Here is a 22,079-nt window from a genome sequence, read left to right on the forward strand (position 1 = left end):
GGGATACAGCTCAATGGTAAAGTGCCCCCTGGGTTCAATCCCCAGTTCCAAAAAGAAAAAAAGAAGAAAAGGAAAAATTACATTTTGGGAATTTATGATTTTAATGAATATTAACTTTAAAAGTCAAAGTAAACTTCAGAGTAATCTTTTCCGCTCATGAGGACCCTTTAAAAAAGGACTTAACCATGTACTAGTGAAGCCAGATTTAAAGATAGGTACTTAGTGTAGTTAGGTAAATGGGGTCTAATAGCTAGTAAAATCAAGAATGAAGGCCACATTGAGAATAGAGTCCAGGAAATGGGGAATTGAAAATGTCCACAAGGCCCAGAGCCCATCCCAAGGAAATGTTAATGAAGCAGCCGTCCCTGCCCAGATTACTCCTTAAACTCACCTGTCCCCCACCTTCCCACCTATATTCCATCACTGCAAAATAACAGAACCAAGGACAGGAATTCGGGAAAGCTGAAAGAACACCTTAGCTATAAAAGAGGGAAGACCTCCCCTTTCCACAGCGTCCACTCTTGGGTCCCCTTCTTCCTCAGGGGAGAAGTCTTTTCTGCTGTCCTTTAATAAAGCTTTTACTTTCCACTCTAAACTTGCCTCGGTGTGCTTCTCTGGTGTTATACTTCATCATGGGGAAGCAGGGACTCCTCACGGGGTAAAACAGTGGTAACACTAGTGAACCCTGAAACCGGGACAGGACGGGACAGACATGAAATCAGGAGGAGCCAGTAATAAGTCTCACCATTTTTTGGTGGAGGTTGGACTATGAGAGTTTTCAAGCAACTTGAATCATGAGGACTTCATACTCTGCGTTGGAGATTTGGGAAGTGGGGTATTTCTGGCCATTACAATATCAGAGGTGTGATTGGGTGAGTAGCATTGCAGAAGAAGGAGTGCAAGTGGAGATGAGAAGGAAATCAAAGACCAGAGAAGCCAGTGTTATTTTGGGCAACTCAAGGCGGGAGCACTGTTCCAATAGCTGTATTCATGGCGACCCCTTGTACTGTGCATTGCGCGGCTTGCGGAGCCGTCAGCAATGGTCCTGCTAAACCCTGAAGTACTCAAATGCATAGAACAGGAGTTTGCGCGGGAAAGCGACACTAGAGGTAAAGTCCTCGTTAAGCAAAATAGCTCGTAATTATTCAGTACAGTATTTACCACGTGGGTAATGGTCTAAGCACAAGCACAATAATATTCTCACCACTACCATTCTAGACATTATAAAAGCCAAAGAAATGACAAAATCCGATCCTGAACACACGAGGTCAAAAGGCCACGCACCACAGTTGGAATTCAAACAATTCCTCAGCAAGATCCCTGCTCTTTCCCCACCACCAGCGCCCGCCGCCCAGGGCGCAGGCGCGCGTGCTCCGCGACCGTCGCCCGCCCCTGCGTGTTGTAGGGTCACGTGCCGGCGTGGGGCGGGGCCACCTGCGCGCCTGCGCGCCGCGGGCTGACGAAACCAAGCCTATCCCACGTAGTGGGCGCAGCGTCCTGCGGCCAGAGTCGCGTCTCCTTACGGGTCCGACACCAGCCGGGGCTCGGGCCGGGGCCCGGGCCCCCGGGACATGGCCCTCCGGCGTGCGCAGGGCGACGGCCTCACCTCCAGCCGCTGGGTCGGCGGCGCCGACAGGGCAGGTACGGAAGCCCGCCGGGGCGCGGGGGAGCGGCCTCCGAGGACGGCCTGAGGGGCCAGAACCGGGTCAGAGGAGCGGGCCGAGGGCGGGGTCGCGGCGCTGGGAGAGGAAGGGGGCGAAGGACCTGGCTCACGTCAGAGGGGGAGAGGGCCTGGAACTGGCGAGTCCTGAGCCGTCGGAGGAAGAGCCCTGGCGGGGAAGGTCCGGGGGCCGTACGCTGCGGCCTCCGGTACCCCGGGAGAGGAGGATTGGGACTCCCGAGGGCTGAAGCCAGGCCTCACCCCGGCCCGCGGCTGCCGGGCCACGTCCGCAGATTCTGGGGCTTCCTTCCTGGTTGTTGGGCAGGTTTCCCAAACTTCACTCGGACCGACCGGACTGAGGCGTTCCTCACGTATCTTTAAAGTACCATAGAATTCCCCCTTCTAAAGCGTCGAGTTCAGTGGTTCTTGGTTCTCTCGCAGAGCTGCAGGCACCGCCACTGTCCAGTTCCGGACCTCTGGTTCCAAAAGAAACCCTTGTCCGTCAGCAGTCACTCCCCGTTCCCCCGTCGACGCACTCCCGGCAACCGCTCCTCTCCTTGGCGCTCCTAATCCTCCCTTAACGTTATTTAGTTGTGTAGAAAGCGATTCTGCTTTTTATACTGTTTCAGTCTAGTCAGTGCTTTCGGTGAAATCATGGTCTTGTAGCACCTGTTCCCAAGACACCTTCCATACCATAAATAGGTGGTAGTTAAAATTATGAATGTTTACCCTGCATCAAGTGAAATCTTTTTCCCCTCTTGGGAAGGCTGAAGTAGCTATCCTCCTTTCCCCTCTTCTGATGAGTGGTGCCCTAGATAGAACAGTGGTATTTTGATGAAGTTCCTGGTATCCACATCATGTTTCTAGGGCTCAATTTTCTGTTATCCCTCTTTTCTTTTGGTTGGAACTGGAGCTCACTACACATGTTAGTTTTCTGGGGTCTTTGTCGTTGCAACATTTTGCTGGTGTTTGTGTGACATCTATCCTCATGGCATAATAGTCAATGTCCCAAGCAGCATGGGTTATGTGACCTGTTGCAGTGCAACTGAATAAAAGACTCACCTCCTTCTGTATCCTTGACTTTGCTTCTTTGGATGAAAAGGAGGAACTTAGAGATGAGGGGCTTGGGGGGAGGGTGTTTGTTTTGGATTTTTTTTTTATTCATATTGGAGAATTGTTGACAAAAGTTACTAATGCTAGAAGCTGCCTTTGTAAAGGATGGTTAGATTAGTTTACTAGACTATCATTCTCAGTTGTTGGAGTAAAGCACCTTTTTTTTTTCCCTTTCTTTCTTTCTTTTTGGTGTTCTTAACCACTGAGCCACATCCCCAGCCCTTTTTTGTACTTTATTATTTAGAGACAGGGTCTCACCAAGTTGCTTAGCACTTTGCTTTTGTATTGTGCATTTACCACACTATTCAAACTGTATGCCTAAAAACTAGCAATTTTATTATATATAAATGTTACTGTAACAATTGTTAAATGTACTGTTTGGTTGGGGTTGGGGGCTTTTGTTTGCTTTGTGCTCCTTTTTATTTTTTATTTTGAGACAATGTCTTGCTAAATTGCTGAGCCTGGCTCTGAACTTTCCATCCTCCTACCTGAGCCTCCCAAGTCCCTGGGATTACAGGCATGAGCCCCCATGTCCAAAAGCATCTTTTCTTGATGCCTTTGTTATGGTTCAGATAGTTAATGAATCTCCTCTTGTTTGGATACTGTTTTCTAGAAACTATTTAGGACTGCCAAAGACAGAAGCTACTATATTTTATTTTATTTTTAATGGGAATCTCACCCAGAATAAGATATTATTTTCCCCTTCCATTGTCTGTCTCAGGTACAGACATGAAGTCTGAGCATAAATTTTCAAATTAATTTCTCATGTCCATATTGGGAGTTCAGGGTAAGTATAGGGAATATCTCTGAATAGGAGAATCTCTCTCCCTCACCCTCTCCCTCTCCTTTACTCTTCCATTGTGATTGAAGCTATCATTTTTGAGTTTAGCTTCAGTTTAAAGACTAAAGTTTTCTGGATATGCAGGCATATACTAAATAATCAGTATGGAATTTTGTGCTCTTGCATAAGCTTCTGTTTTACAAGTATGTATGTAGATCACTTACCAGATTCAAGTCACTAATTATTTTAGGGCTCTGATTAAAAACTCTTAAGAGGATTCATAAGTGTGGTCATCTTTAGTCATGGCCCTTTCCCTCTATATTAAATTCCTGAAGCCAGGGACTTTTGGAGATACCTGTTACTCTAAGGAGGCAGAAATCTATACCTGGGTTCTGTAGCCAGTGTTGGGAGACACCTCAGACAGTAATGGGCCCAGCCATCTTTATCTGAACTGTTAAGAAATACTGCTTCAGTGGCCCTTATTTTAATAGAAAACAGGCCAAAGTATGCCTGTATCATTTTTCCTTGTTGAATGAATTGCTTTTCAGGCACTAGGAATTTATTTATAGCAGCTGTAGGCAATCATTTCACTCTATCATGGTTATGATAGCCAAGTCCTCTACTACAGAAGAATTTAAAACATATCAGCTTTGGAATATATACAATACACCTTTCTTATAAGTGAGGCAGTAAGTTGGAGACCAGAGGATTCAGGGAGATTAGAATGACATCAGTGATACCTTCAGATGAAATGTGGGCTTTAATATCAAGCCAAAATACAGCATGATCAAGTCCAAAAATATGTGTCCTACCCTAAAATCTATACATAAAATTTACCTTTAAATAAAATAGATAGTAGGCATTCATTTCAGTCTTTTTCTTTAACATCCAAGAATAGCTCTGTGATTTTTTTTGCTTTCTTAGATAAAAACAATGTGTGTGAAGTATTTGTTCAGTGAAGACCCTGCTAAAACTTTTTGTAATGCAGTAATTGACCTTCTCACCTTGGAGTTTATGTATCTCTAGCTCATTGAATTTTGTTTTATCTTTCTGTATCACAGTGAGAGAGTATACATTTGATGCAATAAAATATCCATGGGGGTGGTACATGTAGGAGTGCCTTCCTCATCTGCCACTGACATTTAACCACTGGAATGTGGGGATAAGGAAGGCAGTCTTGGGGCTTGAAATAGCGGCCACAATCCACATTTGAGCAGCATACTAGGAGCTTTATTTTATTTTTATTGCTTCTTTTTTTGGGGGGGCACCAAGGATTGAACTCAGGGGTCCTTAACGACTGAGCCACATCCCCAATATTCATGCATGTCTGTCTGTTTGTCTTTCTTTCTTCCTTTCTTGTTATGCTGGGAATTGAACCCAGGGTCTTGTGCATGTGAGGCAAGCACTCTACCAACTGAGCTATATTCCCAGTCCTAGTTATTTATTTTGAGATAAGATCACACTAAGTTTCTTAGGGTCTTACAGAGTTGTGATGCTGGCTTTAAACTTGCAGTCCTCCGGCCTCAGCCTCTGAAATTGTTGAGATTGCAGTTATGCACCATCACACTGGGCCTTGGGAGCTTTAGAAACAAACCAGAGTGCTGGATATGGTGGTATATGCCTGTAATCCCAGTGGTTTGGGAGGTCTGAGGTAGGAGGACTGTGAGTTCAAAGCCAACCTCAGCAATTTAGTGAGGCCCTAAAAAATCCAGCAATACCCTATCTGTAAATAAAATATAAAAAGGGCTGGGGTTATATAGCTCAATGGTTAAGCATCTCCTTTAATCCTGAGTACCAAAGAAAAAATAAATAGACCAGAATCTACAATTTATATTTAGAATTCTACAGTGAGCATACTAACAGTAGTATAGGAAAAGTATCATATACTTTAGGCCAATTTTTTCCAGGGGAACAGTAACTAAGTAACTTATTCAATGTCCACACATTTATGGATTTCCTACAGAGTGGCAAAAACAGGAAGATACTAAATTTTGAAATGCTGGATTAAAAATAGAATCAGTGCCAGGACTGTAATCCCAGTAGTTCTGGAGGTTGAGACAGGAGTATCTCAAGTTCAGAGCCAGCCTCAGCAACAGCAAAGTGCTAAGCAACCCAGTGAGACCCTGTCTCTAAATAAAATGCAAAATAGGGCTGGGGATGTGGATCAGTGGTCAAGTGCCCCTGAGCTCAATTCCTGATACCAAAACAAACAATCAAAACAGTATTAAGAGAAACAAGTGGTCAGACACAGCCGTGCATACTTGCTATGCCAGCAGTTTAAGAGACTGAGGCAGGAGGATTGCAAGTTTGAGGCCGGCCTGGGCAACTTAGACCCTGTCTCAAAATAAAAAGGGCTGGAGATATAGTTTAGCAGCAAAGCACCCTGAGTTAAAAGTAAAAAATAAAAAAGAGTGAAAATAAGTATTAGAGCCAGGATTTTGGTTCAGAATTAGTTAACACTCTGACAGATTTTTTGCCAAAACCTCACAGAAATCCAGCTGATTACAAACAGTGTTCTCCCTGAAATATAAGCAGCAGTTTTCCTTTTCCCCAATTGCTGAATAGCCTACTTGGAAAGAGGAGTGGGGGTGGAATATGTCTAAACAAACTGAGGAAAATTACCCTATGCTTAACAAAGGGGGCAATGCAGTTTCTAAATGTCAGCCTCCCTCAAGTAATACTCAGTATTACCATGTAAGTGCTCTTAACTTGTGGTGTACGGAAAGTGCAAGAATACACAAGTAAAAAAAAGTTAGATTTTTTTTCCTTGTGGAAATTAATTAAATTCCTGTACTTATTTTGTCTCGGCCTGTGTTGACATATAAAAAGTCTTCTTGGCGTCTGAGGATGTGGCTCAGTGGTAAAGCCCTTGCTTACCAACCTCAAAGCCTTGGGTTCAATCCCCGGTACTGCCAAAAAAAAAAAAAAAAAAAGTTTCTAAAAAGTCTTCTTGAGCTGGCATGTAGCTCAGTGGTAGCATGCATGAAGCCCTGGGTTCCATCCCTAGCCAGGGAAGAAAGGCGGAGAGTCTTCTGTTTCCTGTATGCCTGTGACCCCTCTGAAAACATTCAGCCTCTTCTTCTAAAGGAGGAAGTCCCTGCAGGGTGTTAACCAGACTTCCTGCAGGTTGAGTACAGCCTGACCTTGATTAGCCTCACTTCCTTCAGTGCCCCTACTTCTGCACTCTTCCTGTACCCAACTCTGCCACATGTCAGAACTCCTCTGTTTCCCAGACATGCTGTTGGTGTTTAGTTCATGTGACAAGGTCTTTGCACATACTCTTTCCTCTGCCAGGAATACTTTCCCTTCAACACACTCTTCTGTGTGGCCATGTTTTCAAGAAGATACCAGACTATTCTTGGTGAAGCCTTTCCTCATTGTCTCAGAAGTAGTCATTCTTTCTTCTAGGTTTTTATAATCCTTCATGATTCTGTAATATCCTATGTAATAATTGTGTTCCTCTCTACAATGATATACTAAAGGTCTGAGTGGGAGACATATTAATCTCTTTATTCAGTACAGTGCTTAGTACAGATAGTCACTCATTAAATGATGGACTGATGGGTGGGTGAATGGATGGAAGGAAGGAGGTAATGAACCCAAGGATAGACACACCAGAGCTAAGAGCTTGACACACCTCATAAACATTTAATTTGCTGACAGAGGGAATTGGGGACTTGATTTTTCATGATTTCTGGGTAAAGCAGCCATTAAATTTAGTATCCAAACTGGGCCAGTTTTGCAGGTTGCAAGAGGAGTTAGCTGTGAACAGCTACATCAAGACTCCAGTTGTAAATCAGGAAGATCTCAGACAAATGATCACCCTCCTAGGCTATATCATTGTTGTTAGGAGAATAACAATAGTTTGGCCAAGATAACAGGGTACCTGGCAAAAAGTCACTTCTGTGGGCTGGGGATGTGGCTCAAGCGGTAGTGTGCTCACCCGGCATGCATGCGGCCCGGGTTCGATCCTCAGCACCACATACAAACAAAGATGTTGTGTCCGCTGAAAACTAAAAAATAAATATCAAAAAATTCTCTCTCTCTAAAAAAAAAAAATGATCTGAACCTGGCACCTAAGTCCAATAGACAAATGTACACAAACTTAAAAAAAAATAATAATAAAAATAAATAAATAAATTTTAAAAACAAATGAATTTATTTAAAAAAAAAAAAAGTCACTTGTGTTATTTTACTGTCTGCAACTTCAGTGGCATGTGACCCCAGTCCTCTATTTGTGTGGTTTATATGGCACAGCTCTCACAGGCTCCTAGTACCAGTTCCCATTTCTGTTAATAATGTGCAACTTTCTCATGGAGACAGTTTGAGAAAGACTTTTGTCTCAGAATAGAACATTGCTGAGGAAACCTGCTTAATGACCTTTCTGAAGTCTAACCTTTCTTTCAATGTTACCTTCCTTCTTACATTAACTCTAGAGCCTTGTATCTAAAATTTATTCCATAATATTTTTTAATGAATCCGTTTGCTATCCAATAAGAAGCCCTATATGTATGTTCAAACCTTCTATTCTCTACTAAATCCTCTTCTTAAGTTATGCTTCTTGGCCTGACTTGTTAAAATCACTTTTGGGTTCTTGGCCTTCACTGTCTGTGTACACCTTTTTTTTAAAAAAAAAAATTATAGGACAGTGCCTTGTAACATTTGATGTTGTCTTATTTCACTTTTCTTGTGTTTTGTTTCGTTTTCTCAGTGGTACAGGCAAAAGAAAAGAATCTAAATATACCCATCATTCATTTAACTTCAGCTAGCTATTCTAAAAGTAGCTATTCGTTTGGATACAGTGGTGCATGCCTGTAATCCCAGCAACCCAGGAGGCTGTGACAGGAGGATTGCAAGTTCCAGCAAGATCCTAAGTAATTTAGCAAGAGTCTCTCTTGAAATAAAAAAGGGGCTGGGATGTAGTTCAGTGTTAAAGTACTCTTGGATTAAATCTCCAATACCAAAAAATAAATAAAATAAGCCATCTGCTTGAAAATTCTAAGATCCTATGACCCCATTATTTTAAATAGAAGACTAATAGTGACAGATATCAACCATAAATTCCCAACCTATATCCTAAAAAGTAATGTAAACACAGTAAAATGCCTGTAAATAACAGACTATCACATAAGAATGTAAGATGCTTAAAACATTACTTTCTGATCACCAGTAATTTATGTGGTTGTTGAGAAATGATTGCTTTGTGTGCAATCAATATCTCTAACCTCCAGCCACACTAGAAATCCTAGTACCCTTTGACAACTGTTGCTTCTGAAACTGTCTCCGCGTGATTCTGATGTTCACCAGTTATATTAACTGGTATATGTAAAAACTGATATGTGTAACTGGAGACTTCTCTGTGATTTTGTTAAAAATGTAGTATTGAGCTTCACACAGTAAAACACGCCTATAATCTTAGTGATTCAGGAGGTTGAGGCAGGAAGATGGCAAGTTCAAGGCCAGCCTTGGTAACTTAGCAAGACCCTGTCTCAAAAAATAAAAAGAACTGTTGGTGCATGCCTGTAATCCCAGCAACTCAGGAGGCTGAGGTAGGAGGATTTCGAATTCAAAGCCAGCCTCAGCAACCTAGCAAGGCACTAAGCAACTCAGTGAGACACTGTTTCTAAATAAAATACAAAAAAGGAGCCAGGCACAATGGTGCAGCACCTGGGGAGGCTGAGGAGGAGGATCACAAGTTCAAAGCCAGCCTCAGCAAAAGTGAGGCACTAAGCAACTCAGTGAGACCCTGTCTCTAAATAAAATACAATATAGGGCTGGGGATGTGGCTCAGTGATTGAGTACCCCTGAGTTCAATATCTGGTACCAAAAAATGAAATAAAATAAAAAGGACTGGGAATGTAGCCCTATGGTGGCATAGTGCTTCTGGGTTCAATCCTTAGGACTGCAAAACAAAACAAAACAAATGTGTATTGGGGCATTATAGAACCACACCCTGAGGTACACCCCCAGCCCTAATACTTAGAGGGTTTTATTTTTTGTTTTTGTTTGGTTTTTTGGGGGGTTTTTTTAGAGGAGGGAAAGTTTATTTGGTGCTCACAGTTCCAAATGTCTCAGTCCATAGATGGCTAACTCCATTGCTCTGGGCCTGAAGTGAGGCAGAGCATCATGGTGGAAGGTTATGGAGGAGAAAAACAATTTGGGACATGGGAGTCAGAAAGCAGAGAGCTAGGATTGAGTTTTGAATTACCTTTTTCCTACATAAATGATAGGAAATTTTTCCTAAATTGAGATATGAGTGTTCTTTGAAGTTTGAGTACTAAGAAAGAACAGGAAAACATTGCCACTGACTGATAAGCCTGAATTTACTGAACATTTATTATAATTCTGATTCCTTGCTTGTTACTTATATATCTCAGTAGAATCTTACACATCATGTACTACATAATTATTCATGGTTTGATTTTTTTTTTAAATCTCTGCTGTTTTAGAATGAGGAAGTTAACTAATATTTAGTAAATATCACTGTGATCATTGTGACTGTCCTGACAGATTGGTGTTAACCCTGAGGACCAGAGAGGTGAAATAATCTGCTCAAAGTTATTTGAAGGGATAAGTGGCAAACCTAGATGTGAACCATGATCTGTCTAATGTTAACACATTCTTTTTTTCTGTCTGATGTTAACGCATTCTTTTTTTCTTTAAAGAAAGATGCTCTGTTCCTATGATCATTGGTTCTAACCTATAGAATAAATCACCTTCTAAAAAGTAGTGCACACCTGTAATCCCAGCTACTGAGGAGGCTGAGGCAAGAAGATTTCAAGTCTGGGGTCAGCCTTAGCAATTTAGCAACACTCTATCTCCAGAAAGGGAGAGGTAAGGTAGGTACCTCCTGTTAGACAGGAGGGAATGCAGCTCAGTGGAGAACGCTTGCCTAGCATGCATGAAGCCCTGGGTTTAATCCCCAGTACCAAAAATGAAATAAGTAATTTTTAATTATTTTATAATGAGTGCTCCCCCACAGGATTAAAAGCACTTGGCATGAAATTTTGAGTGTCTCTGTCCATGAGATTTAAATGACAGCTTCTAACAGGAGGTACCTACCTTACCTCAAACCAAATAAGGAGAGGGAGCCCCAAGCAGAAAACTACACGTGCTGAATGTAAGCCTCACATTCCCCACATACACCTTTTTTTTTTTTTTTTGTAATTTCAGGCTTTAGTGCCAAAAGGAAGAAGAAAGTGGCAGAGATATATCAGGCTCTGAACAGTGATCCCACTGATGTGGCTGCCCTCAGACGCATGGCTATCAGTGAAGGAGGTCTCCTGACTGATGAGATCAGACGAAAAGTGTGGCCCAAGCTCCTCAATGTCAATACGAGTGACCCACCTCCTATATCAGGTAATGGGGTAAGGGCACAGGAGGTGGGGAGAAAATAATACTGGGATCCTTGGTTTTTATGATCAACCAAGAGTAGATGAGTAAATCAAAAACATTTTAGGAAATCCTTGAGCCCACTCTGAAAATAAGTTCAGACTGATGAGTAGAGTCTTATTCAAAACTGGAATGAAGCCAGTCAAGGTCACACACATCTATAATTCCAGCTATTGGGGAGGCTAAGGCAGAAGGATCACAAATTAAAGGCCAGCCTGGGCATCTTAGCGAGGCTCTGTCTCAAAACAGAAAGGGATGGGGATGTAACTCAGTGGTAAAGCGACTCTGAGTTGAATTCCTAGTACCAAAAAAAAAAAAAAAAAAAAGGCATTGCTGTATTCATACTCTCAGTTCTGGGATGAAATTCTTCTGTCAGATTCCAGACTTCCCATGTCTCCTGATAAGATGGAATCAGTGTGTGGAAATTTACACAGCTTCCTCTCATACTTCTGATTTAGGTTGCAAAGGAAATCTGTGCTTATTATAGCACTTGTTATGGCTTGAGGGAAATGGTACCCTTGTGTATATAATAGCAAGAAAATACTGCTGTTTTCTTGAACTAGTTGGACTTACCAACCAACTGACCACAAGTTCTGTCTCTTGTTTGCAGTATCCTAGTTTTAGAATTTCAGGGTTGAGGGGTGTCAGGTTCATCTTTGTCTGAGTTTACTCCTTCTGAACAGCTCAGGATGCCTACGATCTTATAGATGTTGGAATTTTTTTCATTGGTCTATGACTTCCACATTCATAATTTTATTCAGTACTTTTAGTAACCTGAAAGGTACAAATGGAAGGGAATATCATCATTTTGTACACATGGGCTATTCTCTGGTAATGCTCAGTGGCAGCCTGCACAGACCCAGGCCTCCTGACTTTTCTGGTGCTGTCTCCACCCCACTGTGGACAGTCTGTTCATGACTTGCATTAAACAGTATGTGTTTGTCCATACATGATGAAATATGCCTATAATCCTAGCCAGTGACTCAGGAAGCTGAGGCAGGAGGATCACAGGTTCAAGGCCAGTCTCAGAATTTAGTGAGGCCCTAAACCACTTATTGATACCCGACTCAAAACTAAAATAAAAATGACTGGGAATGTAGCTTAGCAGTAAAGCAGCCCTAGGTTAATCCCCAGTACCAAAAAACAAAAACAAAAAAAGAAACACTCGGGGCTGTGATCGTGGCTCCGTGGTAGAGTGCTTGCCTGGCATGTGTGAGGCCCTGGGTTCGAATCTCAGCATAAATAAAATAAATATAAATAAAATAAAGGTCCATCAACAATTTAAAAAATATTAAAAAAAAAAAAAAAAAGAAACACTCCAGCATGCATTTAAAATTGAGTAGGGATTCCCTTCCACATATATCTGGAATTGTATACTTTTCAGGAAAAAGCTGCATTGTATCCACCAGGGCTTTGACGTTATTCCAGAACATTTCCTTATATGACTTCCCAGACATTCCTGCAGTAACACGTTCTTTTTCCAATAGGAAAGGACCTACGTCAGATAAGCAAGGACTACCAACAAGTGCTGCTGGACGTCAGGCGGTCTTTACGGCGGTTCCCTCCTGGTGAGACGCTCTTCCTTCCTTTGGAAGTCTTTCTGCCCTGTTGCACTTCCCTCTTGTGTTGGTGCTTGCCAGTCTGAGGACTTTCCATCCAGCCCACAAAGGCCCAACATGTAGGACCCTGCTTCTCAGGCATTTGGGGTGCTTTCAGTCTGCTGAGTCATTCTTTTGATGACTGGGCCACCATCAAGCCTTCTTTGTGAAAGCCTAAACCTGACATAATGTTTCTTGGCCTGGAGGTGGTAATGAGAGAAGAAGAATTTTTTTTGATCTTTTTTTTTTTTTTTTTTTTCCTTCATGCCACAGAGAGGACTTTAGAGATTGGTAGAGCCATCAGTCTGGCTTTAGAGAGCAAATTGTCTTAAATTGGATACTAATAAGAACTGTTAATATCATCATCTAACTAGATTTTTAAACATACATGTATTAGGTCCCTTGGACTAGAGGGGAGGCCATTCCCTTCATGTTCATAGAATCTATTCTTAAAATTGCCTCCCTTGGCTGGGGCTATAGCTCAGTTGGTAGAGTGCTTGCTTTGCATGCACAAGGCCATAGTTTCGATTTCCAGTACCACCAAAAAAAAAAAAAAATGCCTCCCGCTTCTCAGGAAGAAAGAGAGGGATCCTTTTCATTTCCATTTTCACAAGGAAGGAAGTTGGACAACAAACCTTATATATATGACCTATTTCTCTTCCTCTAATTACTCCACTTGGAAGTCCCTGGAGAGAGGAGAGCTGCTGAAGGGAACTAGAGCCTCTAACCCTGTTTTTCACTCATCTGAAACCAAGCTCTAGCTTGGATTTGTCTGTTAGGGTCTTCTTTTCTGCTTGTATCCATGTTCTCTAGAGAGGCCCTTGTGACTCCCTTGTAGCCAGTAGCCTGCTAACTTTGGTTTTCTTCTTGTTGTTGTTGTTGTTTTCCTGTACTGGAGTTTAAACCCCAGGGCTCTCTACCACCAAGCTGTATCCCCAGCCCTTTATTTATTTATTTATTTATTTATTTATTTTAATTTTTGAGACCGGGTCTTGCCATTTTGCCAAGGCAGACCTCAAACTTGTGATCCTCCTGCCTTAACCTCCCAAGTAACTGGGATTACAGGTGTGTGCCACTGTGCCCAGCTCTAACTTGGTTTTGTTTTGTTTTATATTTATAGATTGACACCATGCTTTTATTTTGTTTATTTTTGTATGCAGTGCTAAGGACGGAATCCAGTGCCTCACACATGCTAGGCAAGTGCTCTGCCATGGAGCTACAGCATCAGCCCTTGGACTTGGTTTTGATAAGATTTGTACCCATGATCCAGTCCCTTTTTCCTACTTCTTAGTCCAAATGAGACCTCTCCGAGCGGATGGCTTCCTTTGCCTCCCCTAGTAAACTGCTTTTCCTCTGAGCCCTCTGTTCCTCTTCCATTGTGTCACTTCAGTCTGTGCTGCTCTGGCAGGCTGAAGTTTTGTTGTGGCTTTGTGGTCTTTTCCATTCGTTTTCCGCTGGGCTTGGCTGAAAACTCTTCACTTTGGAAATTCAAATTGGGTTTAGTTTTGACTCTTACTGCTTTGATTATTTTACCTATCCATAGTTCTTGGTTTCTTTTTTTGTTGTTGTTGTTTTATTGTTTGAAATATGACTTTTTTTTGAGACGTGGTGGAGGAAATGTGGGCATGAGGTAAGCTTTACTGTCACCTTGCACCTTTTGTTCAGTGGGATCTGAGCCCTTAAGTGAGCTGTTTTCTCCCATATCGGTTTTTAACAGTGAAAGTTAAGCTACTACTATATTTATAACTCAAACTTCGGGAATTCAAAATTAGCATCTTGCCTGTGAGCTTATTTTTTAGTTTTAGATGGACACAATATCTTTATTTTATTTTTATATGGTGCTAAGGATCGAACCAAGTGCCTCACGCATGCTAGGTGAGCGCCCTAACACTTGAGCCACAGCCCCAGCCCGTAAGCATCTTAAACCTGAGTTGTGCTCTTGTGTTCCACATTGTTCTGTCAAGCTTTGTCAGAGTGAACCTTTATGAGCAGCAGCCTGCTGTCCAGCTTCAGACAGAGTCTCTTACCCATGTCAAGGGTCACAGCCTGTACGGCTGTCCACATGCAGCTCTCAGGACATTTTTGCTTGTTTTTCCTATGGCTTTTTCAAATTGGCTTAGGTGCAGTTGTCCTCTGATCATGCTTCCTGCTGAGCTTTATCTTAAGTTCACAGACTAACCAGGGTTGGATTTTCTGGAAAGTTTTCAGCAGAACTAGATCAAAGATTGTGATAGCTTTCTGACTAAGGCCCACTTTAGTCTCCTTGGCTATGGTGGCATTCAGCTCCCTTAGCTGAGCCTTGAGGTCTAGCTGGATTCATCTCTTGCTCCTGAACTGCCCGAGAGATGCAGGACTCAAACCTACTGGGCTTCTCACCTTTGGGCTGTAGTCTTGCCATTCCCGCTGAGCACAGCCCTCCCCTGGCTGCTGGCTTAGGGCGACAGTTCAGCACTCTTAACACTAAACACCCAGATGAGTGAGGAGTTTGCTGACCACTGCGGACTGGCTTCATCCTCTGAAAGAGCTCTGGAGACAGGCGCCCCCGTTTCTAAGTATATTTTCGGGTGGAGGAGATCAGTCTTCCCTGGAATATTGATTTAGTTTAGAGGGGAATATGCAGCTTTTTCAATTTTTAATTTATAATTTCATTCCAAAAAGTTGCAAAAGTAGGACAAAGAATTCTCCAGATACGTTTTACCCAGATTTCCTTATGTGTTTTACCACATTTGCTTTATTAACTCTTTGCTATTCTTTCCTTCTTTATACATAGAAATGAATTTTTTTCTGAACTATTATTTAAGAGTACAGTGGGATCCTAATTAGAAAAAGTTATACTTCATGTATAATATGTCGGAATACACTTTACTGTCATGTTCTCTAAAAAAAATTAATATTTAAGGGCTGGGGATGTGGCTCAAGCCTGGCATGCGTGCGGCCCGGGTTCAATCCTCAGCACCACATACAAACAAAGATGTTGTGTCCACCGAGAACTAAAAAAAATAAATATTAAAAATTCTCTCTCTCTCCTCTCTCACTCTCTCTTTAAAAAAAAAAAAAAATATTTAAAAAAAAGAAGCTGGACAAGCACAATGTAGCAAGCCTATAATCCCAGCAACTCAGAAGGCTGAAGCAAGAGGATCAAAGCCAGTCTCAGCAAAAAGCTAGGTGCTAAGCAACTCAGTGAGACTCTGTCTCTAAATAAAATATTTAAAAGGCCTGGGGATAGGGCTCAGTGGTCAAGTGCCCCTGAGTTCAATCCCGGGTACAAAAAAAAAAAAAAAAAGCCAGGTGCCACGGTGCATGCCTGTAATCCCAGCAGCTGGGGAAACTGAGGCAGGAAGATCATGAGTTCAAAGCTAGAGTCAGCAAAAATGAGGCACTAGGCAACTCAAGTGAGACTCTGTCACTAAATAAAATACAAAATAGGGCTGGGGATGCAGCTCGGTGGTCGAGTGCCCCTTGGGTTCAGTCCCCCGTATCAAAAAAAAAAAGTTCATCATAAACATGGTCCCTCTTTAACCAAACTATTTCAGGATGTAGTTCTAAAATTAAGGTTCTCACCAAATCAGTGGCAACATTGAAAAATACTGTTATCTAATCCAATCTAATTTTTGAGATTTCACCATCTCACCACTTATCCTTTATAGGAAGAGGAAATACAAATTCACCCATCTCCCATTCAGCCATCATCTCTTTAGCCTTTTTTTTTTCAGGGAGGAAGTATAGGGATTGAACTCAGGGGCACCTGACCACTGGGCCACATCCCCAGCCCCTTTTAGTATTTTATTTAAAGACAGGGTCTCACCAAGTTGCTTAGCACTTTTCTTTTACTGAGGCTGCCTTTGAACTTGCTGTCCTCCTATCTTAGCCTCCTGAGCTGCTGGGGTTAGAGGCAAGTGCTACTGCACCTGGCTTCTTCAGCCTCTCTTAACCTGTAGCAGTTCCTTTGTATTTTATGACAGCCTAGTTATCCTGCTCAGTTTTCCTTACTTTGGCTTTGCCTGGTGTTTCCTCATTGTGAGATCAGGCTTATGCACCTGATAGGAGTTCCACCTGTGTGCCACAGAGCTCCTGTCAGCACATCATATCAAGAGGTGTATGCCATCCCACCGTCCCTTGTGGAGGATAGTAACTCCAATTAGGTTAAGTTGGTGTCTTCAGGTTCCCCCGTATGTTGAAGGTGTGGCTCTTTTCTGTGTGTCAACTTGATAGATGTTACCAACTTGTTTTATTTTATTTTATTTTTTTAAGAGAGAGTGAGAGAGAAAATTTTAATATTTATTTTTTAGTTTTCGGCGGACACAACATCTTTGTTTGTATGTGGTGCTGAGGATCGAACCCGGGCCGCACGCATGCCAGGCAAGCGCGCTACCGCTTGAGCCACATCCCCAGCCCCCCAACTTGTTTTAAATCCATTTTCTTTTATTGGACACTTTCTCTGAAAAATCCATTGCTGGCCTTCTTCCTAATATCCCTGTTACTGGGCTGCTTGCTGTTTTCAAACGTGCCTCCTCTCCACAGGCATGCCGGATGAACAGAGAGAGGGGCTCCAGGAAGAGCTCATTGACATCATCCTCCTCATCTTGGAGCGCAACCCTCAGCTGCACTACTACCAGGGCTACCATGACATAGTGATTACGTTTCTGCTGGTGGTAGGCGAGAGGCTGGCAACATCCCTGGTAGAAAAATTGTCTACCCACCACCTCAGGTACCCCTTCAGAGGGATATAACAGGAGGGTGTCACTCCTTAAGCCCAGCCCTCTCAGGATAATTCCTTAGTCCTTTTTTTCTTCCTTTGGGCACTGGGGATTGAACCCAGGGGTGCTTTGCCACTGAGCCACATCCCCAACTCCCTTTGTCATTTTCTTTTCAGTTTTTTCAGTGGTCACACCCTCCAGCCATGATATCTAAGTGCTTGATCTGACTAAGCTCATTGAATTGTCTCACTCTAGGGACTTCATGGATCCCACAATGGACAATACCAGGCACATTTTAAACTACCTGATGCCCATCATAGACCAGGTGAACCCAGAGCTCCATGACTTCATGCAGAGGTACGCGATGCCGCCTTCATGTGTGTACCATCCGTCTTGCCTTTGCTCTCCTGGCTCTTGTTTCTTCTTCACAGATCTTTTTCCATTTCCTCATATATTAGGTTGATTCATGTTAGTTGTCCCTTCCAGTCACCAGCAATCTGGATGATTCGGTTCTTTACATAGTCTTAGAGCCCTTTTTCGGGTCCTGGAATGCAAGGGGGAGATGACCCCTGGCTTGAGGAATTCACATCTGGTAGGGAGGAGGGGTGGCATCAGTTTACCAACTTAGACTTGCTCCAAGATGAAGTACGAGTTCTTGGAGATTGAGATAAAAGGACAAGGCCATCCATGAGTGATTTTATTTCCCAAGTTCCAAGGAGAAGAAAATTTTCTGTGCAGATATCAAAATTGTCTCAGAAAGAAAATCACAATATAGTTCTCTGAAAACACCTCCTTATTCCTATAGTTGATATCTGTCGCGCATTAGAAGAGCGCTTGGTGAGATAAGGCAGGCAGCATGCTGTTGTGGTATGAGTGTCATGCTGCAAATTTAAAACTTTGTATTTTTTGAGGAGAAAATGCTAAGTTCTCAGGTAGCTGGATTTAAAAAAAAAAAAAAGTGTATTTCCCAAATGCTTCCTTCTCACCAGCACTGAGGACAAAGAAGGCCCTGAGAGAGGGAAGGGGTGACATAACAGGGAACCTAACATTTGGATTTCCTTTGCTCCTAGTGCTGAGGTGGGGACCATCTTTGCTCTCAGCTGGCTCATCACCTGGTTTGGGCACGTCCTGTCTGACTTCAGGCACGTTGTGCGGTTATACGATTTCTTCCTGGCCTGCCATCCACTGATGCCCATTTACTTTGCAGCTGTGGTAGGTACCCAGCATGAGCAGCACCCAAGCTCTCCGCCACCCACCCTATGTTGACCATCTTCCCTGCAGGGGTCTGGTGATCATGAAAACATGCAAGAGATGGCATTTCCTAGGCAGGTGTCCCTCTTCTGTGCAGTGTAAATGGTGGGTGTTATGAAAAACAGAAAAAAAATTACAGAGATTTCTATCCTGTAAGACTCTTCTGAACCTTTGAAGTGCCAGTGTGCATTGTGAATTGTCATTGTTCTGCTGATGCCTTCTGGAACTATGTTCACCTGATACCTCATAGAGAAGCAGTCTGCACAGCAGCTGTCAAAGGAGAGAGCTGGCCTCAGGCTATAGAATCGAGGTGGCTGGTGGTAGTGGTGAGGGCTGCACTTACTAGAAGGTGACGCACACCTGTAACCCCGATAAGTCAGGGGCTGACGCAGCAGGATCACAAGTTTGAGGCTAGTGGGAACAACTTAGCAAAATTCTGTCTGAAAATAAAGTTAAAAATTTTTTCAGAGCTGGGGATGTAGCTCAAGCGGTAGCGCGCTTGCCTGGCATGCGTGCGGCCCGGGTTCGATCCTCAGCACCACAAACAAACAAAGATGTTGTGTCCGCTGAAAACTAAAAAATAAATATTAAGATTCTCTCTCTCTCTCTCTCTCTCTCAAAAAAAAAAAAAATTTTTTTTAAAAGGGATGGGGGGCTGGGGCAGAGTACTTGCCTAGCATGAGTGAGGCACTGGGTTCTATCTTCAGCACCACATAAAAATAAAAAACAAATAAAGGCATTATGTCTGTCTACAACTACAAAATTTAAAAAAAAAAATAGGGATGTAACTCAGTGGTAGAGCACCCCTGAGTTCAATCCCTTGTATGGGGGGTGGGGGAAGCACAGGCCTGAGTAATTTGTAGAGGTGGGGACCCAGGAAGTTCTTCACAGATCCCTTCAACAGCAGTGGATTTGTGGGCCAGCAGTCAGAAGGAAGATGTTTAAAGAGAACAAGACGATTCCTTCTATGATTTTGAACCATTTCTTTGCTGAAGCTCCAAGAATCTCCCCATGATCCCTCTCCTTTTCTTCTTAAAATAATCGTCTTCATTTCTTTCAAGACTCTGAGAGACACTTGAGCAGACAAATGTGCCTGGAAGGACTTACTTTAATTTGTCAGTCTTTCACGTTATGAGTGGCAGTGCGCTCCTAGCAGGAAGGCCCAGCCCAGCTGGAACAGCACTGAAAGAATGTGCCTCATTCCTTCCTAGATGGATGCAAGAGCTTGCTGAGCAGCTGGGCTGGCTCTGTTTCCCGGTTTGAACTCATCTCTATAGAAACTGAGAGGCAGCTGGCCACGGCCCTGTGTGTCTGGTCCGTGATGCAAAGTCTTTCTTCCTACAGATTGTGTTGTATCGTGAGCAGGAAGTTCTGGACTGTGACTGTGACATGGCCTCGGTCCACCATTTGTTGTCCCAGATCCCTCAGGACCTGCCCTATGAGACGCTGATCAGCAGAGCAGGGGACCTCTTTGTTCAGTTTCCCCCTTCTGAACTCGCACGGGAGGCTGCTGCCCAGCAGCAGGCTGAGAGGTGAGCAGAGCGAGGCACTAGTAGAGTTGGGGCAGCTGTAAAGGGCAGAGGCAGGGGAGACTGTGGGGTGAGGACAGGGCAGGACAGTGGCCAGAGCCATTCTAGCCGAATCCCTTAGACTTCTCGGGTCTTTGTCCAAAAGAACTTTCTGGCTCTACCGCTCCTCTTCCTCTTCCTTCATACCAGTCCTTATTTCTGCCTCCTTCCTCTGCAGAACTGCAGCCTCTACCTTCAAAGACTTTGAGCTGGCATCAGCCCAACAGAGGCCAGATATGGTGCTGCGGCAGCGGTTTCGAGGACTTCTGCGACCTGAGACTCGAACAAAAGATGTTCTGACCAAACCAAGGACCAACCGCTTTGTGAAACTGGCAGTGATGGGGCTGACGGTGGCCCTGGGAGCAGCTGCTCTAGCAGTGGTGAAAAGTGCCCTGGAATGGGCCCCCAAGTTCCAGCTGCAGCTCTTCCCCTGAAGCCCGAGCCACTTCCTCTCACAGTGCACCCGGTCTCGCCCTTTCCCAGAAGGACTGAGAAGATGGAATTTCCTTGATTAAAAGGGTTTCTGTCGAGGGTGTTCTGTTCCTGCCACCCTCACCTGCCACGTTTGCCATGGCTTTGGAGGCCAGTCACAGAGCAAGCCTGACCTGCGGTGTCTTCCACGGACCTGAGAGTGTCTCTGCCACCTCCCCTCATGTTGGTGGAAGTGGGTTCTTTTGTTCCCAGCCATCGTGAGAACCTCAGGGCCTGGGCTTCCCTGGCTACCCAATAGAAAGTAAGCCAGACCCCAGTATGCCCTCCTTGCAGCTCCTGGGGTTCTGTCCACTTCAGATAGACGAGGAAGGAGACCTGCTGCTGAAGGAGTCGGGCCTTGGGTGAAAGTGAGGGACAGAGGACTCTCGTGTGGGAGCCCTTTTAAAAGCAGCTTCATTAGCTGGTCAGAAATCAGACACGAATGAGGTGACTGGTGAAATCCTACCTATTTTCAGCCTAGAAATCACGTGGGTACTTCCAGTCCAGCAGGAGAGAATATTACCTAGACTGGTTTGCCTGCCTTTTTATTTCTTCCTGTTCTCTTCTACAAGCCACATGACATTACTTATAAAAGACACTTTTATTACTATTTTTAGAATTATATACTCCTAACATGTAAAGTACTTTCACTTTAAAAAGAACCGTTCCTTCATGGAAAAAAATAGTTCTCATCAGAAGGATGAGCTTGTACAACCCTGAAGTTTACTTTCTACTCAACTGCGTAACATTTCACTTCAGCCAGAGCTGCCATTTGTGGAGAGCCCCCCACTTCCAACCCACTTTGCTTCCTTCCTATTCCCCACAGACCAGCCTTCCACTCCCAGCAAGGCGCCCACTCGCATCGTCTGGGCTTGATATAGCAGAGCCCCTGGTGTCTGCCTAGTGGGAAATGGTGGAAACTTGCTGGTACCAGAAAGGGACAAACTAGCATGAAGAGCATGGCAGGGCCTAGAGCAGCCAGTCCCGCCCCAGGCTTCTCAGAGGCCCCCCAGGCCTTGGGAAGAAGGGGGGATCCCACAGTCCTCCTGGGCAGCTTTCTGTGAGTGAAGCCAGGTTTGTACATTAACTCGAGTTTGGGGGGGGAAAAGTGCCTTTTGCTGCTTTAAAAATTGGAGTGCATTGTGTGGAGCAGCTGTGTACTTTTATTTTCCTGGTCTCCCAGCTGGTGATTTCCTTAAGTGAACCGGTCAGAAGCACTCTGCCCTCCTGAATGCCCACCATGTGCAGGGTGGGTGGTCAGCAGGCTTCCCGCCAGCATGCTGTAGAGTTCTGAGTTACACTGAGCACTTTAACCAAAACATCTCAAAGCATGGTGAGTCGTGCACAGCAGGAGGCACGTAGAGTGAATGTGCTGCAGATGGATTAATCTAGAAAGTGGTGGGATCATTAGGACAAATGAAAATTCTTCCAGGATCCAGAGACAAGAGATGGCAAATATTCCATCTTCTCCTGTGCCAAGTTTGTCCTCTTGCCATCTTTACAAATGGCAACAGCTCTGTGCCTCTAGCCGCAGCAAGCAAACCTGTT

General features: G+C 43.8%; 1 protein-coding gene across 1 annotated transcript; it reads left to right on the forward strand.

The window, feature by feature from the left end:
* Positions 1 to 1,453: 1,453 nt before the first annotated feature.
* Positions 1,454 to 21,645, forward strand: Tbc1d20 (TBC1 domain family member 20). Its single transcript, XM_026402102.2, has 8 exons — positions 1,454 to 1,641; positions 10,728 to 10,913; positions 12,434 to 12,514; positions 17,066 to 17,252; positions 17,497 to 17,598; positions 18,312 to 18,453; positions 19,837 to 20,024; positions 20,239 to 21,645. Exons 1-8 carry the CDS (start codon positions 1,572 to 1,574, stop codon positions 20,492 to 20,494), a joined length of 1,212 nt encoding a protein of 403 aa, XP_026257887.1. The 5' UTR covers positions 1,454 to 1,571; the 3' UTR covers positions 20,495 to 21,645.
* Positions 21,646 to 22,079: the final 434 nt, after the last annotated feature.

Source organism: Urocitellus parryii, chromosome 6 (genome assembly GCF_045843805.1).
Source record: "Urocitellus parryii isolate mUroPar1 chromosome 6, mUroPar1.hap1, whole genome shotgun sequence".
Classification (NCBI taxonomy): domain Eukaryota; kingdom Metazoa; phylum Chordata; class Mammalia; order Rodentia; family Sciuridae; genus Urocitellus; species Urocitellus parryii.